Raw genomic sequence first — 17,695 nt, 5'->3', positions numbered from 1 at the left:
CCCTGGCAGTGCCATGGCGCTCGCTTGCCTTCTGGAGAGGGGGACAGGGCCCGCCACCTCCTGAGCCAGGGAGCCCCAGACACTCATTTGTGACGAGGCCCGCGGTGGAGAGGAAGGGGCGTGGTTCTGGTGTGAGAGGGCTGGGCTGTGCACTGAGCCAGGCGGGGGAATGGCCTTGTTCTATTCTGTCGCCTCACGGACAGAAAGCAAAGCAGGGACTGGAGGAGCAGGCCTGGTGCCACTAGACCACGAGCCTGATGGCCACAGCCACGGGACAGCTCGGAGGGAGGGAGGGCGGGTGCCGGTGATCACCACGGCCGTCTCAGGAGGGGACAGCACCTCTGCGCACGGGCCTTGGCTCTGGGGGCCGGGGGGCTGCAGCCCCAGCTGGGTGTGGCGNGCCGCCCAAGCCACGTGAAGGCAGCGCGCCTGGCCCGCCTTGGAGACCCTGACAGAGCTTTCTCAACTCTTAGGAAAGAGCTCCCTCACTTCAGGACTTTACTGAGTTGCCAGTCGCTGTCTCGGAATCAAAACAATGCCACTCGTGCTCAAGAATTTTCCTCTCTGGCCCTCCGGTTACCTCCTTCGCGTGCCGGAGTCCTCGTTCCCAGGCACTCTCCGTGGGGGGCTCTGGGGGGGGTGGAGGCAAAATTTCATCAACTACGGGCCCACCCTAGTAAAAAACAAGAAGGGAAAAGTTGAGAAAGCAAGCAAAACCTTAAAATCTACAAAGAAATGGGAGCAAAAACACCAGCTAGAAGATTACTGGCCACACACCACCGGCTCTCCAAGCCTCAGTCTGGCCCCTGACCTGCTGCCCTGAGTCTCAGGCTACCTCATCACGGAGACATGGAAGCATCTGGAAGGCAACTCAGTGACTGTGAAGTCACAGACGTGCCTTTTATACGAGGTGCACTGATGGGCCGTGAGCGGAAGGCTCGGAGAGCTCGGCTGTCCCATCCGCCAGCAACGAAAGAAAAGAGGTGTTCACGCACCCAGGGGCTGGCAGGCATCAGCGGATGAGGTCCAAGAGGAGGGGCACCGTTAGGAGGGAAAGGTTCGGCTTTGGTGATTAAGGAATAGTTGCCCTTGTCGTTGACTCCAGGGTGTATAAACCTGCAGTTCATTCCCCACGTGCAGTTCCCTGTGGAGACAACAGCCGGGTCAGAGAGGGGAGCGAACCACAGCGCACGAGGCGGCCTCCTGCCCGCGTGGCCCGCTGCAGTTCTGGGAGCGGCGGCTTCACCGGGGCCTCGTGCGGTGCCACGCGGGGCGCCCTCGCCACCCCAAGGTGGTGGGAACCCGCGTCCGCACGGCCCAGGGTCAGGCAGCGGGGGTGGCAGGATCACAGCACAGGGCCAGGCCATCCGGCTCACTCTCCACTCCACACCTGAACTGGACACAGCAACCACCGCCCGTGCCTCCAGCCTCACAGGCCGTGCCCACACATATGCACGCAGGCACACGCACGCGTACACACACACACACACACACACACACACACACACACTCCTGGCAGGCGGGCCTGGATGGGACCTGGGCCGAGGAACGTCCCAAGAGGCTGTGGTCATGCAGTGGAAGAAATGTGGCCCCCGTTCCTAAGTCGCTGTGTGAGCAGTTCATTTTCCCCTAAAAATGGGAAGAGCTCCCCGGTCGCGGGCAGCCCCGAGCTGCCTGCTCACACGGCAGGTGCGCGTGCAGGACCCTTATTTATCCTGACTCACGAAACCACGCGTACTGAGACAGCTGTCACAGAGAAGCATCAAACGCCCAGAACTGTGCCAGTCCCCCAGGCGTCTATACCTGCACTAGACGTCTGCATTTCCCCCACCAAAGCCTCCCATACCATTTCAGGACATTTCTGGACTTGAAAAATGTATTAAAGAAAAAACGGATTGACGGCCGTAATGATCTGGGTGCTTATAAAAAAACGTCATCTTTTAGAATTACCTGATGACAGAACACCAGGGTTATTCAAGGGAACTGCCTGAGTTTTCAGAGCAGAGGCAAGAAGGCCACATTTTAAACTCATCAGTAAGTGAATCAATCACTTTTTAAAACTAATTTTAGGGGGGCACCTTGCTGGGTCAGTCGGTGGAGCATGCAACTCTTGCTCTCAGGGTTGTGAGTTCCAGCCCCATATTGGGTGTGGAGAGAACATGGAAAAATTAAAAAAATAAAAATAAAAATGTAACTTTTTGAACAGTTAGCATGTATACAAGCTAAAAAATATAGCATACAATATCTAAATGGTTTAAAAATATTTTCAACAGGTTAGGGGCGCCTGGGTGGCTTAGTCGGTTAAGCGTCCGACTTTCACTTAGGTCATGATCTCGCGGTTCGTGGGTTCGAGCCCCGCGTCGGGCTCTGTGCTGACTGCCAGCTCAGAGCCTGGAGCCTGCTTCAGTCTGTGACTCCCTCTCTCTCTGACCCTCCCCTGCTCACGCTGTCTCTCTCTCTCTCTCTCTCTCCTAGAAATAAAAAAAAAAAAAAACATTAAAAATATTTTCAACAGGTTAACATGTAGTTAAAATTTAAACCATCTTTTAATATATATTCACTTTTTAAAAATGTTTGCTTATTTTGGGGGGTGGGGAAGGAAGGAGGGAATCTCAAGCAGGCTCTGCACTGTCAGCAAAGAGCCTGACATGGGGCTTCATCCCACGAACCATCAGATCATGACCTGAGCCGAAGTGAAGAATCAGATGCTTAACCGACTGAGCCACCCAGGTGCCCCTATATATTCACTTCCAAACGTGATATTCCATTTGAATGTTTCTGTCAACAGAACATAATTTTCCTTGTATAAATTACAGAGAACTAATCATTTGACATTTAGAAAAAAAGCTAAATCTACCTTTTAAACATCATGAATATTTTAACTTCTATTAAAACCAACTTAACATATTGATCTGAATTAAATGCAAAATAAAGTATGTTTAAATTACTTCTCTAGAAATGTGAAAATGACTAACTTAAAAAAAATTTTTTTTAATATTTAGTTTTGAGAGAGAGAGAGAGCAAGCACGAGCAGGGAAAGGGCAGGGAGGGGGGACGGAGACTCTGAAGCAGGCTCTGCCCTGACAGCAGTGAGCCTGATGCGGGGCCTGAACTCACAAACCACGAGATCATGACCTGAGCCAAAGTCGGACGCTTAACTGCCTGAGCCCCCCAGGCGCCCCTTGCTTTTGGAATTCTTGAGAGTGTATGAGAGATCACACAAAAGTCAGGGTTTGGGAAATACTATACTACAGGGGGCTCTGTGTTATACTCCAGAGTCTCAGACAGGTTTAAAGAAAAAAGACTATGCAGTCCTGTGTCTAAATAAAGAACTCCAAATGCCATCAAGTCCTTCGCCTTTTAAGCCTCGCAGAACTCCTCCCTCCGGCCCTCCTCGCTGCTGTGCAGTTAGAGCACTACCAGCGGCTTCCTGCAGAAAACTTCCAAGTGCAGAGAAGCATTAATGTAAGCGCCAGGTTTTCTGTGACTTTTGTAACCTAAAATATGTAACTGGGAGGTGGATAAAGGAGTTCATATCTGATTTTTAAACTTAAAATATTTCCAAACAAAATAAAAAACATCTCCCATGAGCCCACAGACAAAAAAGATCTTTTACTACTGCCACAGGCAGGGGGAGAAAAAGGAAAAGAAATCAGATGGGATCGCAGGGGCGAGAGCAGCGGCGTGTGCCCGGTGCATCTCCGGCGGGTGACCGCAGCCTGTCCTCCCGGACCCTCTGCTCCAGGTGTGAGAAGACCCTTGCTGGCCACCAAAGACAGGGTGAAGGCTGCCCCGGGCAGAGGCGGGGGGGCCCAGCGGCACGGCCAGGACAGGCACCCAGCACGCACACACAACCCGGCAGCAGAGGCGGTGCGCTCCCAGTGGCCTTTTTACTTAAGGTTATATTCTCAAGCGCTCTCTATACCCAACACGGGACTTGAGCTTAACACCCCAAGATCGAGAGTCGCACGCTCCGCCAACTGAGCCAGCTGCCCACTAGCCTTTTTCAAAGTGAGTTTTTGTGTAGAAAAAAGCCTGGAAAGACACCCCGAATTGCTGCATGGGAGAAAGACTCTTATCTGAGCCTGGGGGGCTCAGTTGTTTAAGCGTCTGACTTCGGCTCAGGTCATGATCTCCCGGTTCGTGGGTTCGAGCCCCACGTCGGGCTCTGTGCTGACAGCTCAGGGCCTGGAGCTGCTTCAGATTCTGTGTCTCCCTCTCTCTGACCCTTCCCTGCTCACTCTCTGTCTCTCCCTCTCTCAAAAATAAACATTAAAAAAATTTGTTTTTCAATTACCACTGAAACGAGAGCAGAATATGTAACAATCTAGTAATTAATATGAAGAACAAACCTAAAAGCTCCAAGTGTGCACTCTAACGGGCATGGAGCCCAACAAATCTTCGCCTGCAAGTTTTTACCGGCAGCAAACACGACCTCAGGAGCACTTTCCTCTGTCATTCCGCTTGCGCCCAGTCACCGCCAGCGGTGTTCCAGGATATTTTAGATTCTCTACGGAGCGTGGTCACTCGGGCGACTAGAATACTTGAGTACTATCTGGGCTGCTTTGTAAATAATGGAGATCTGAAGCCAGCGGTTCTTTAACTTTCAGATCTTAGGACCCAAAGAGTCACAAATGGGTTTTATCTATTGGCATTTACTACAGAAACGTAGTGCATGAAACGTGAAGATATAATGTATGGCACGTGTACTTATGTTAACGATATGTTAACATAGGTGTGTTATGAAAAATAACTTTTTAAAAAAATTTTAATGTTCTATGTATTTCTGAGAGAGAGACAGAGAGACGGAGCACGAGCAGGGGAGGGGCAGAGACAGAGGGAGACACAGAATCTGAAGCAGCTCCAGGCTCCGAGCTGTCAGCACAGAGCCCGACGTGGGGCTCGAACCCACGAACTGGGAGATCATGACCTGAGCCGAAGTCGGACGCTGAAATGACTGAGCCACCCAAGTGCCCATAACTGTATTTTTTTTTTTAATGTTTTATTTATTTCTAGGAGAGAGAGAGAGACAGCATGAGCAGGGGAGGGTCAGAGAGAGAGGGAGTCACAGACTGAAACAGGCTCCAGGCTCTGAGCTGGCAGTCAGCACAGAGCCCAACGCAGGGCTCGAACCCACAAACCGCGAGATCATGACCTGAGCGAAAGTCGGACGCTTAACCGACTAAGCCACCTGGGCGCCCCGCCCATAACTGTATTTTAAAAATAGTGATATGATCATTATTTTTTTCCTGTAAACCTCTTCTTTTTATGTTTGTTTATTTTGAGAGACAGCAAGAGAGGGAGAAGAGGGAGGGAGGAGGAAGAGGGGCAGAGAGAGGAACGAGGAGACAGAGAATCCCAAGCAGGCTCCATGCCATCAGTGTAGAGTCTGACTCAGGGCCCAAACTCGGAGCTGTGAGATCACAATGTGAGCCAAAATCCAGAGTCGGATGCTTAGCCAACTGGGCCGCTCAGGCCCCTCCTTTTTGCAAACCTCTGGAGCCCCGCCATTAAGCAGAAGACAGCCGCTCTCTCCTGCCTGCTGCTGAGTCTCTGCGGCGAGGTCCTGCTGCGGCCGAGCAGGTGAAGAGCACGCAGCCTCAGGTGGAGATGCGGCTGGATGTGGGAAGGGACTTGCAACCTTCGAGGAGACTCTCGTGTTCTTGATGTTTCACCGACCTGGTCGAGCAGAGGCTTCTCAGCCGTTAGTTGCCACGTGGGGGCCCGGAACCCTCTTGCTGAGCGCTTCCAACTGCACTACCGATGCCCGTGGTCTATCTTGACCCGTGAGTGGCCCTTCTGCCCAGAGAGGACTTTGCAACACCGGGCGACGGTCACTCGTAAGTCGCCAAACGCTGCAGGTGGGGACTCAGGCCCTCCAAGGCTCCGATTCCCACCTGAGAGCCCGGCCCTCGTCATTAGCATCCGCTGCTGTCAGCTGCTCCCCAGGAGGCGGCAGATTCTGCTCCGCTCTGACCACGCTTGGTTCCGTGTCACCGTGCCCGTCTCTACACACAGGCCTGTCAGTCCAGCTCACGGCGCAGACCGCGTGCGCCCTCCTGGAGAGGACGTGTGGGCCTTGCTGTGGCAGAGGTGCTCTGGAGTGCTCCCAGAGCGTCTCGCTCAGCGTGCAGACTGCAGGGTCTTGCGGGTGATAGGTGTCACGTGACTGGATTGCGTGGCAGCCGCACGACTTGGTAAATTTCATAAAAATCACTGAATTGCACGCTTAAAACAGGGAAATTATCTGGCATGGAAATTACATCTCAATAAAGTTGCATTTTTAAAAAACGACCTGTACTCAAGCATGAGATAACTGTCCCTACTCTGTGACAGACACCATTAATGAAACTGCGGTTGTGGCTCCGAGTATGGGGCAGCGCCAGACTGCTCATCACAGCATCACCAAGGTAGTTTTGACCTCAGGGTCCCTGGAAAAGAGTCAACAACCGCAAGGGGTTCATAGGCCACATTTTAAGACCTGCTGCTTTAAACATAGAAGAGAAAACAGAGATTCCCAAGCGGGCAACAGCCCATCTCCAAGGAGGGCGTCCTCTTCAAACGGCCAATAAGCACATGGAAAGATTCTCGCTGGCGCTGATCACCATGGAAACATAAAGCACAACCATAAGGAGACAGCACGTCGGAAAATACTCAGTGTAGGTGCGGCGGCCCTGGGGCCTCGGTGGTGGCTGCCAGGACACTGGACACGGTAAGGAGGCTCCTCAAGCAACTAAAAACAAAACCACCATCCAGTCCAGCAATTCTACTTTGGGGACACAGCCTGGGGTTTCAGGGCAGGATCCTGAAGACATGTGCACACCTAAGTCCACAGCAGCCACAAGACGGGAACAGCCCGGGGTCCACTGCTGGACGAGCAGATGAACAAAATGCAGTGACCGCGCAGCAGAGGCCCAGGGCCTCGAGGACACTACGCGAAGTGAAGTCACTATGCGAAGTGAAGTACGGTAGCCACATAAGGACAAGTACCAGGGCACCAAGAGCAGCCAAATTCACAGACGGCAGAGTGGCGCTCACCAGGGCAGGGGGAGGGAGGGAAGGGAAGTTACTGTTTAGTGGCCACAGAGTTCCGGTTTTACAAGATGGAGAATTTTAGAGATGATGGTGGTGATGCCTGTGTGTGAATGTATTCAATGCCACAGGGCTTTACATTTAATANACAACTCAGAGCCTGGAGCCTGCTTTGGATTCTCTGTCTCCCTCTCTCTCTGGTTCTCCTCCACTCATGCCCTCCCCCCAAAAAAACCATTAAAAAATTAGTTATGATGGTAAATCGTGTTGGGGGGTGGGTAGGGAGGAGAGAGAGAGAGGAAGGGAGAGAAAGAAAAGAAGAAGCAGAGACCAGGAGGTCTGGCCCACAGAACGGGCTGGGTGCTGCTGACAGCTGGCCCAGCCAGAAACCCAAAGCAGAACATAGTTTAAAGGAAATGTTATTTACGCTGCTGTAGGTAGAACTTCCTGTCTTGATGATTTAACGTAAATACACTAGAGGTAAAAATATATCACAAAGCACTGGCGCTTAAAGACGTTTCAATTTATATTCCTAAGTACATTTTGTTGCCAATGGTCACAAATATCAATGTATCCATTTGGGCAATTAATGATTAATCTGTGGGTATCTTTTAATAGAAACAGAACTAACATACTTTCTTAGGAAGAAACTTCATATTGAGATACAATTTACATACCATAAAACGTCCCAATCTAAAGCGCACGACTTAGCAGGTTTTAGTGCACGTGCACAAAGCTGTTCAGCCATCGCCCTAGAAGGACCCCTGTGCTCAAGGGCGGGCGCCTCGGCTAGATGACGGCTGACCCAGCTCCTGCCTCTCTGGTCTGCTCTGCACAGCTGGCACCCGAGGCCTTCTGTGCCCGGCTTCTCTCACCCAGCATGACGTCCTCAGAGCTCACCCACGCTGAGGGACCCGCAGGTCACCCCTCCCGTGGTGATACTGAGTGATACTCCACCGCGCAGACAGACCTCACGGTGCTTAACCACTTGTGAACCGACAGACATGGGCGCCGTTTGCACTTGTTGGCTATTTTGAACGCTGCTGGTATGAACGTTTATGCACAAGTTTGGTGTGGACATGTTTTCATCTCTCTTGGATGGAGACGGAGAGGCAGAATCGATGGGGCACGCAGGGCCCCGCGCTCGGTCCGCAGGAGCCGCAACTGTCCTCCGGCAGCTGCACCAGGTCGCGTCCCCACCGGCAGGGTGCGAAGGCCCCGTTTCTCCACATCTTCGTCAAATACGACAAACTCTTTAATTTTTTGAAGAGACTTCTCTTGCAACTGGAGGGAACTTACATGGATTCATCTCAATTTAACACCAGGCTTATAAATTGCAGGTAAGCAAAAACATTTTCTCCCAAAAACTTTCTCAAAAAACAAAAGGCGCGAGATGTGCTGCGGCACACCCCAAGAATCAACCATTGCTTTCCACACTGCGCCCCGCCGCGGCGCAGAGTAACTCGGGAATCCAGGAGCAAGGTCAACGTACACTCAAAAACAGGCCGAGAGAAGTTGCTGATTACGCCCAGTCGAGTCACCAAGAAGCCCGGGTGCCGCGAGCCTCAGGCTGCCGTGCGGAGCCCTGCGCTGGCCCGGCCTCTGAAACCCGAGCTGAGCGTTCTGGAGGCCGCCCGCCCTCCCTCCCACCGCGAGGCAGCCCTGCGCCTCTAGCGAGGCACCTCCCGCGGATCCTCGGCTGTGGTCCCAGCACAACTTCATCGGTCTGTGCGCATCTGTGGCTAAATTCCGGACACGGCCTCGGTGCTGTGACCCCCATGGCTCCTGGACCGGAGCCTGGGTGGGAGCTCCCACCTGCACGGGCCGGCCAGGCTTCTGCACAGTTGGACAAAGGAGCCAACCGGAGATGACGGTGCGCGCATCTATGCGTGGCCGCGTGTGTCTCCTCGGTAGGGTCCTGAGGTGGACGACGACATTTATTCCCCCGTAATTACGGAAAAGAGGTCTTCTGCTTAAAATTTTCTGAAATATTGATATTTCAAATGCCAAAGCTTGTAAAGAACCGCTAGGAAGCTACTTTCCAAAACACAGCACACACTCGTGTGCATCCTCAGGGTGGTGACGCGTCCACCAGACAACTGCCAGCCACCCTCCTGAGGACCAAGCCCGTGCTGCACGGCGGACCCGCCACGTGCATGTCTGACTCACGAGTCCATGTATCTCTGCTTGGCAGAAACCACACACACACTGGGTGCCTGGCGGGCGCACTTGGTTAGACGTCTGACTCTTGATTTCGGCTCGGGTCATGATCTCGCGGTTCATGAGTTCCAACCCTGAGCCCCGTGTCGGGCTCCATGCTGAGTGTGGAGCCTGCCTGGGCTTCTCTCCTTCCTCCCCCTGGCTCTGCCCCTCCCCAACCCGCTCTCTCTCTCTCTCTCTCAAAATAAACTAAAAAAACAAACCAAAACAAAACCACGCAGGTACACAGCACAGGCCAGGGCCACACGTCCCGAGGAGCGAGCTGACCTGGGTCCCGGGCGTGCTGGCTCCTCAGTTCCTGTGCACCCTCTGCGTCACATCACCCTGGGTCTAGGGACAGGGCCTGTCCTCTCGGGAAGACGGGACTCCACCGTGCCCCTCCTGTCCCACCCGTCTCCAACCCCCGCTCCCCGCGACCCACAAAGCCCCGTGAGCCTCATCAAGTGCCACTAAGAACTGGGATCCACAACCGCTCTCTGCCCCTCAGAGCCTCCCCCTTCCTTCTGGCTTCACATCAGTATTCTGGATCCAGGAGAAAGAAGTCTGGCCTCCGGAGCAGAGAGTGAATCCCGTATACTCTGTACCTTTAACCTGGCCTCTGACTGGTAAGGAATGTGATATTGGTGGAAGAGGAGTGGACAAGGCTGTCACAACATCTGGAAGAGAAGTACAGGAAGCGCTTGTGAAATTCAGAGCGCACACGCAGGCCGGGCCGGCGAGGCTAAGACAAAGACAAACCGCTTCCTACCTGTGCAAGGACCGCGCCCACACTACTGCCGCCCGGCACAGAGACCCTTACGGACCGGGTTCTCTCCGCCACTTCCGGTCGCCCCTGTTCTGTCTCTCTGCCACCTGTCACAGCCACTTGGCCGCACCATCCACCTTCCCGGAGGAGCGACCTTGCTGCACTCAGAGGCTGTCCCTCTGCTATTTAGAAACCATTCCAAACGGAGCATGTACTTGGATACGTGCAGCAGCAGCGCAGCGGTCTGCGCAGGGCGGCAAGCGTCACGCCGGGGCCTGGGGCACGCGCCTCAGGACGGGGCCTACGCGTGCACAGGGCTGACACCGTCCGGCACGGTTACGGCTCTGCTGTCACGAGGCCCCGGAGCCACAAGGTGCCAACGGCCAGGCCAAGCCAGCCAAGTGAGGCAAGGACCAGCAAAGGGTGGTGCCCCCCCTGCCAGGGTCACGGTCCGGCCCCAAGAACTTCCCTGCACAGGCCCCCGGGCCCCGGGCAAGGCCGAGCTGCCACCGCAGTCCCAGGAAAAGCCAAGCCCACACAAGGCCCCACGGACAATTACCTTTCATGAAGAATCGGCAGGTGGGACGCGGCCTCACCTTCCTGTCGCTGGGGTCCTTCACTTCACCCTCCTCCAGATCATCATCCTGAAACAGAGGACAATGTGACTTAAAAGGGAATCACTTTAGCGAGAGACAGGAGGTGGGAGGGCAGTCAACACGCACGGCTGCCCCAGGACAGAGGGGGCGTTTCCGTGAGACCGGCGTCTCGGCCACTCGGCGGTTCACAGTTTCCGAACCCTCACGGGGCATGCCAGAGCTCACCTGCAAGACCTGGCACCCCACAAAACACCAATTAAAATGCTCCGTGACGCACATGATGCTCAGTACAAAGCAAGCTTCACCGTACTCCCTGCATCAGCAAGGCCGGGCGGGAAATGGTTCCAGTTTACGTTTTCAGTACCTTGTGCGTTTAAACAGTATTCATAGGGGCGCCTGGGGGGCTCAGTCGGTTAAGCGTCCGACTTCGGCTCAGGTCATGATCTCACGGTTCGTGGGTTCGCGCCCCGCGTCGGGCTCTGTGCTGGCAGCTCAGGGCCTGGAGCTGCTTCGGATTCTGTGTCTCCCCCTCCCTCTGCCCCTCCCGTGGTCCAGCTTTGTCTCTCTCTCAAAAACAAAAATAAATGTTATAAAAAAATAAACAGTATTTAGAAACCAAAATATTTGTTCTTAAGACTCAACACTAATGTCCTCTAATTTAAGAGTCTAGGGGTAGGGGGGAGGGAGGTCAGGCTCAGACCCAGACCCCTGCCTTCTCAGTCCAGAGCTCCTAACCTTGGCCGTCGAGCTTTAGTGTGATGTGGGAACTTCGCGAACGCCAAAGCCTGGGTGGTTTACGCGCCAGGAATTCCAAAGAACAGCCATGACCTAGACGACTGCTCTGCCCTATCCACCCCTGCTACCCCGGGGCCTCGGTCACCATTGACCTGCNCGAACGCCAAAGCCTGGGTGGTTTACGCGCCAGGAATTCCAAAGAACAGCCATGACCTAGACGACTGCTCTGCCCTATCCACCCCTGCTACCCCGGGGCCTCGGTCACCACTGACCTGCAGAGACACTCCCCTGTGCCCCTCGGGGGAGATGCCATCCCCAGGGGTCGCCGCCCCAGCCCCAAAGCGGGTATGCAGGTGCCCTGCTGACATCTTTGCTGGGGGGTCCCAGCTGAAGCTCCTCACTGGCCCCATGTCCTACCTAGCCTGTTCCAGGACGCCCCACGACAGTCAACCCAAGGGGTCAACAAAGCACCCCCCCACCCCCGCGTCCAAAGTATTGCCCAGTCCCACCTGGCCTGGGGGCCACTTCCTAACTGGTGCCCCCAACTCTCCCAGCTCCGCACGGGCCGTGACGCGCAGTGACCTTTGTAAAGCCGGCCCGTGTTCTTCCTTCTCCGCTTCTGCTACCGTGCGGCTCACCTCATTTTCAGATGGTGGAGGAGTCTCCTTCCTCAGGACCCCCCCCGCCCCGGCTCCCCCCACCACGGGTCACAACCACCATGGCCCTGTCTGACTGAACGGGGCCTCCGCCAGGCAGGACTGTCACCGGTCCAAGCTCTGCGCTGGGCTTATAGCAAATGGTTGGCAAGCATTTGTTGAATGAAAAATAGTAAAGTCAAGCCCTGGATTTACGATGGCTTATCTTTAAGGCTTAAATCTTTGTATAATTTCTGCCTTAAAAATATTTATTGAAAAAGCATTTTCTAGGAGTGCTTGGGTGGCTCAGTTGGTTGAACATCACACTCTTGATGGTGGCTCAGGCCGTGATCTCACAGTTGTGGGATCAAGCCCTGTATTGGGCTCTGTGCTGTCAGTGCTGAACCTGCTTGGGATTCTGTCTCTCCCTTTCTCTGCCCTTCCCCCAGTCATTCAAAATAAACAAACTTTAAAAGTTAAATAAATAATAAAAAACGAAAAAGAAAAAAAAAAAAGACTTTCATCTAAAAAGAGAATAAACAAACATCAAAAAACTCGACTGTGTAAACAACGGTAACACAGCTTGACTTCTCTGTGCAGGCCTTTATTTTGCTTTAATAAAAACAAACCAGAACATAAAAGCCAATGCCTGACTATTACTTATATGACAAGAACCACGTGCACCCCAGCAGCCCTGCACTAAGGGCAGGTGAGTGGGCACGCATGACGGCGCCATGTGGGGAGGCAGGTGTGCCACACGGGCACCAGAGCAGAGGCCTGTGTGCCGCCCTGGTGCTGCATCTGTAAAATGGGGGTGACGATACTGGTCTACGATCTCTTGGGGCCAGATGTGTTTTGGGGATTCAGGAATGTTCTGGTTTTAGAAGGTGATGTAGCAGGGGTCAGAAGAGCATCCAGGAACGGACACAGTCATCCTGTGGGGGACGCCTGACCAGCCACACCAGGGACCACAAACAGCCTTGCGTCACGTGGGGCAAGGTCAGCCACCGGGCGAGCAAGGAAACGTGTCCATTCTCAGAGCCCCTGAACCCCTGGGCTCAGGGTAAGGGCTGTGGCCTGCACTCATCACGTGGCTAATCTGGCGTGGACTCTGCTCAAATGCAGGGCAGGCGGCTGCTTCTGAGGCTTCAGCAAGGCCATGAAGCAGAGGAGAGCAGGGCCCCGCAGAGAGCGAAAACCTGAGCCGCCAGAGGGAGTGTACAGAGCACCACCTTTTGTAGAAGAGATCACATATCTAGACATAAAAGGAACAGGTAGGGGGGCGCCTGGGGACTCAGTCGGTTGAGTGTGCCCCTTCAGCTCGGGTCACGATCTCACGGCTTGTGGGTTCGAGCCCCGCATCAGGCTCTGTGCTGACAGCTCAGAGCCTGGAGCCTGTTTTGGATTCTGTGTCTCCCTCTCTCTCTGACTCTCCCCTGCTTACGCGGTCTCTCCCTCAGAAATAAACAAAAAAACATTTTTTAAAAAATTAAAAAAAAAAGAATTTTAAGGGCCTACTCCTCCACATATCAAGTCACATGTCCCAAGGACCCAACATCTAAAAGGGGGAGAACGAGAGAAGCGCGTGGCTTTAGCCTCTTCCACTCGGCTGCTCTGGCACCTCAGGGCCGGGAGGCTGCAGGGAGGAGGGGCAGGCGTGCGGGAGGGGCCTCTGGACGGGGAGCCTGATGGGCACGGGGAGCCTTAGGGACAACAGCAAATGCAGATCCTCGAGGTGGGAGCCAAACCGCACGTTTCCTCCTCAGAAAACACCCAGGCAGCCCGCCTGTGATACGGGCGGGCTTGAAAGCAATGGGGAAACCCCCTCGGGGACGCGCACGCCCCGCGAGGCCAGAGGCGACTTTGCAGGGGTTACTGAAGGGCCCCCGCCGAAGGCCTGGCGAAGGCAGGCCGTTTCCAGACCCAAGCGCGCACCTCTGGTTCCCCTGCCGTCAGGGACCCGGGCCGGGAGGGGAGACGGCACAGGACCGGCCGCATCTCGGCAGCGACGGGCTGCAGCTGGGAGCAGGCACACCGGCGGCGGGGGGGGGGGCCGGCGCTGGAGCCGCCCGTGTGAACGGCCCTCCGGGGCAGACCTTCCTTCTGCCTCGGCCACTCTACGTTTCGAGGGCACCCAACTTCCACGTACCCCAAAGTAACGGGGGTTCCGTCCCTCCGCTCGGGGGGCCGTGACTGGCTGCCCACAACGGGCCTGTTCTCACGAGACAGAGACGAGCCCGCCGACCAGGTGCGGTCAGACTGTGCAAGGACAACAGTCCGCAGCCAGGGGAACAGCCAGGGCAGGGGCAGAGCCCACGGAAAGGAAGCGACACTCACGCTGCCAGTTACACGGCCGAGCGTGGCCAGGCACGGACAGGGGCAGAAACCAGCAGAGGCGCCCGCAGGGGCCACGTGTGCTCCTGCCACCATTCACGGGACCCGCCCTCTACTTGTTGAGGTCTGTCTCCAGGCGGGGCTCGATCCCCGCTCTGCCCGGTCACAGGCCCAGCCCACCACGGGGCCGCCGGCGCGGTGACGGAGAGGCACAACGTGTGCGCGGTGCGGGAAGGAGACTGGTTCTGCGCGGCCGAACGGAGCTGTCCCCAGGTCTCCTCAGCAGCGCTGCTCCCAGCGAGGCTGGGGGCCCTCATGACAGGGTGCGATGGGAGCAAGCGGCCGGCCAGCCAAGCACAGGACCCCGGCGGGGCGAGAAAGCCAAACTGGGTTCTTACTCCACGTGCTTTTTATAGGGCAACCAGCCAATCTCCAGACAACGGCAAAATTTTCCAGGGCTGCCTCAGCTCAACCCGAGGTCCCGCACCACCACAGCTAAGCGCGGCCGGCACACCCGCTGCTGCGGTGACACCAGGTCGCCCAGGACCTGCAGGGAGACGCCTGACCCCCTACGATCGTGGAAATGTAGGAAAGGAGCTGAGTTTCCCCCAAGATATATTCAACAGCGGAGGCAGGAAGAACTCGCAACTGGCCCTCTCTGAACGGGGATGGGCGGCCAAGGAGCCCCGGGCCACTGTGTCCTGGTAATCGGGACCTCCCTCCTTGTTTTCTCAGGACGGAACAAAGACGGGGGCTTCGCCCCGGGTAACACTGAAAAACCACACTCACAGGCGACCTCCGCCAACAACTTCATCTTCTGCCTAAGATTTCACCCAACCCTGTGGTACGTTTGCCCAAAGTGGGAAGGAAGCATGGCTGGACACCTAAGGACACTTGCATGACAACATCCTGAAGACACCCTTTAAATAAAGCAAAGGTTATTAACTGAGTTGGAAGAGAAGAGCTAAAATTCTAAGCTTGTAACCACATGACCCTCCTGCCCCCAAGTTCTGTTCTGATGAGCCACAGTTGGATACGCAATGTTTAGACCCCTATACACTTAGCAGACACAACCAGCACCGCTGAAGACGGACAGGGCACACACGCACCAACGACCACCTGAGGCGGTGCGGTGCCCACCGCGAGCCCGTGGTTAGGTATTTAACCAGCAGCCTTTTCCTCCTCCAACCCAGAACGTTTCTGAGAGATCCCACACGCCTTTGTCCTTAAACACCCCCAATTATTTCAGTGTGCTCTGTCCCTCTCTCAACTCCTTTCAGTAAAAGCGCTGCTCAGCAGGACTTCAGGCTCTTTCTCCCCGAAACTCAACTTTTTAAAGATCGTGAGTACGCAAGAAACAAGAAAACACTATGGGAAAAAGACAGTCTCTTCAACAAACAGTGCTGGGAAAACCGGACACGACGTGTGAAAGGAAAACAGGAGCACTTTCTTCCACCACACACCAAACTCTAAAAGGACGAAAGACCTAAATGTGACACCTGAACCCGTACAAATCCTAGAAGAGAGCATAGGCAGTCATTTCTCTGGCACTGGCCGTAGCAACATTTTTCTAGACGTGTCTCCAAAGGGAAGCAAAAGCAAAAATAAACGGCTGGGACTACATCAAAATAGAAAGCTTCTGAACACCAATGAAAACAATCAACAAANTAATATATATATATAAATTTTATATTTATACGTAAATATATAAAAATATATATAAAAATACATAAAGTACTTATAGGGATGGCTGACTGGGTCAGTCGGAAGAGTGTTTGACTCTTGATCTCAGGGTCATGAGCTCAAGCCCCACGTGGGGTGTACAGATTACTTAAATAAATAAAACTTATCGGGAGCCTGGGTGGCTCAGTCAGTTGAGCGCCCAACTCTTGATTTTGGCTCCGGTCGTGATCTCGTGGTCACGGAGTCGGGCTCTGCATCAGGCATAGTGCCCACTTGGAGTTCTTCTCTCTCCTGCTGGCATGAGTGCACTCTTTCTCAAAACAAAAAACAAAAACCAAACCTTAAAAAACTCAACACCAAGAAAACAAATAATCCAATTAAAAAATGGACAGAAGATCTGAATAGACACCCGGACGGTTGACAGACACACGACAAGATCCCCCACGTCCCTCGTCATCAGGGACACACCCAGGTACAACCTCACACCTGTCAGAGTGGCTAAAATCGACAACATGAGAAATAACAGGTGCTGGCGAGGATGCGGAGAAAGGGGAACAGTGTGCACGGCTTGGGGGGCGGGGCGCACAGCCTGGTGCAGCCGCTCCGGAGAGCAGTGGAGGCTCCTCACACGCTTAAAAACGGAACTAACACCCTATGGCCCAGCAACTGCACTACTAAGTACTTACCCTCAAAATACAAAAACACTAATTCAAGGGGGTACACGCACCCCATGTTTATTGCAGCATACTTACAATAGCTAAGCTACGGAAGCAGCTGTGGTGTCCATTGACTGAGGAATGGATAAAAAGTGTGGTACGTATATAATGGAATACTACTCGGCCATCGAAAGGGTGAAATCTTGCCATCTGCAACAACGCGGGTGGAATCAGAGCATATTAGAATAAGTGAGATCACTCAGAGAAAAGACAAATACCATGCAGTCTCACTGGCATGTGGAATTTAAGAAACAAATGAGCAAAGGGACAGAGACACTGATGGCTCCCGGGGCGGGGGAGAGGGTGGAGATGGGCGACGGGGGCGAGGGGGCCCGAGGAGGCGCTTGGTGAGCTGAGCACCGGGCGATGTAGGAAGTGCTGAATCACTGTACTGAGCGCCTGAAACCAACACGACACTGTATGTTCACTAACTGGAACTTAAATAAAAGACTAACAGAAGAGCTAGATGGTGACTAAAGTCCTGTCAACAGGATTAGGCGTCAGGAAAACCCAGCCTATCTGTGCCCGAGATGGTGTGTCAGCAGTACCTTCTCCATGACCTGAAAGTCAAATTACTTTAATAAATTATAACCGAGTGTGACGGCTTGATCAAAAGCTGAGGTGTTCGGATGCACAGCCCCCCATTATCCATTCCTAAGAGTCTCTTCAGGGACACTTCCAGACGGGACCCTCAGGGGATGGCTGGCGGGAAGGTACAAATGCCTAAAAGAACAGACAAGGCTGGACGGAAGCTTTCTGGAGCCCATTGGCCTCGAGAACAAACAGGAACTGAAAATCCATAATGGTTTTAGTTGAACGTGAACTCAACTAAATAAGTATTATTTAAAGTAGCAAAAAGAGAAATGAGCTCCAGTTACACAAACCCAGAACTTAAGGAAAAAAAACTGGGGCTGGGCATTCGACCGCCCTCCCAGCAGGAGGGGCAGGGTGCGAGGACCCGGCAGGCCGAGCTCTGGGCCTGCCCCCCCCCAGCCCGTG

At 54.0% G+C, this 17,695-nt stretch overlaps 1 protein-coding gene across 1 annotated transcript in view; it reads right to left on the bottom strand.

The window, feature by feature from the left end:
* ZC3H18 (zinc finger CCCH-type containing 18) overlaps positions 1–17,695 on the bottom strand; it is a 48,917-nt gene that overhangs the window by 25,873 nt on the left and 5,349 nt on the right. The window contains 4 exon segments of the mRNA XM_077754186.1: positions 581–673; positions 996–1,144; positions 9,837–9,908; positions 10,557–10,641. Coding sequence (XP_077610312.1) covers positions 581–673; positions 996–1,144; positions 9,837–9,908; positions 10,557–10,641 — 399 coding nt within the window.

Source organism: Crocuta crocuta, unplaced genomic scaffold, assembly GCF_008692635.1.
Source record: "Crocuta crocuta isolate KB4526 unplaced genomic scaffold, BGI_CrCroc_1.0 scaffold61, whole genome shotgun sequence".
NCBI lineage: Eukaryota > Metazoa > Chordata > Mammalia > Carnivora > Hyaenidae > Crocuta > Crocuta crocuta.
The sequence above is the reverse complement of the archived record's forward strand: the minus strand, read 5'-3'. Positions and strand labels throughout refer to the sequence as shown.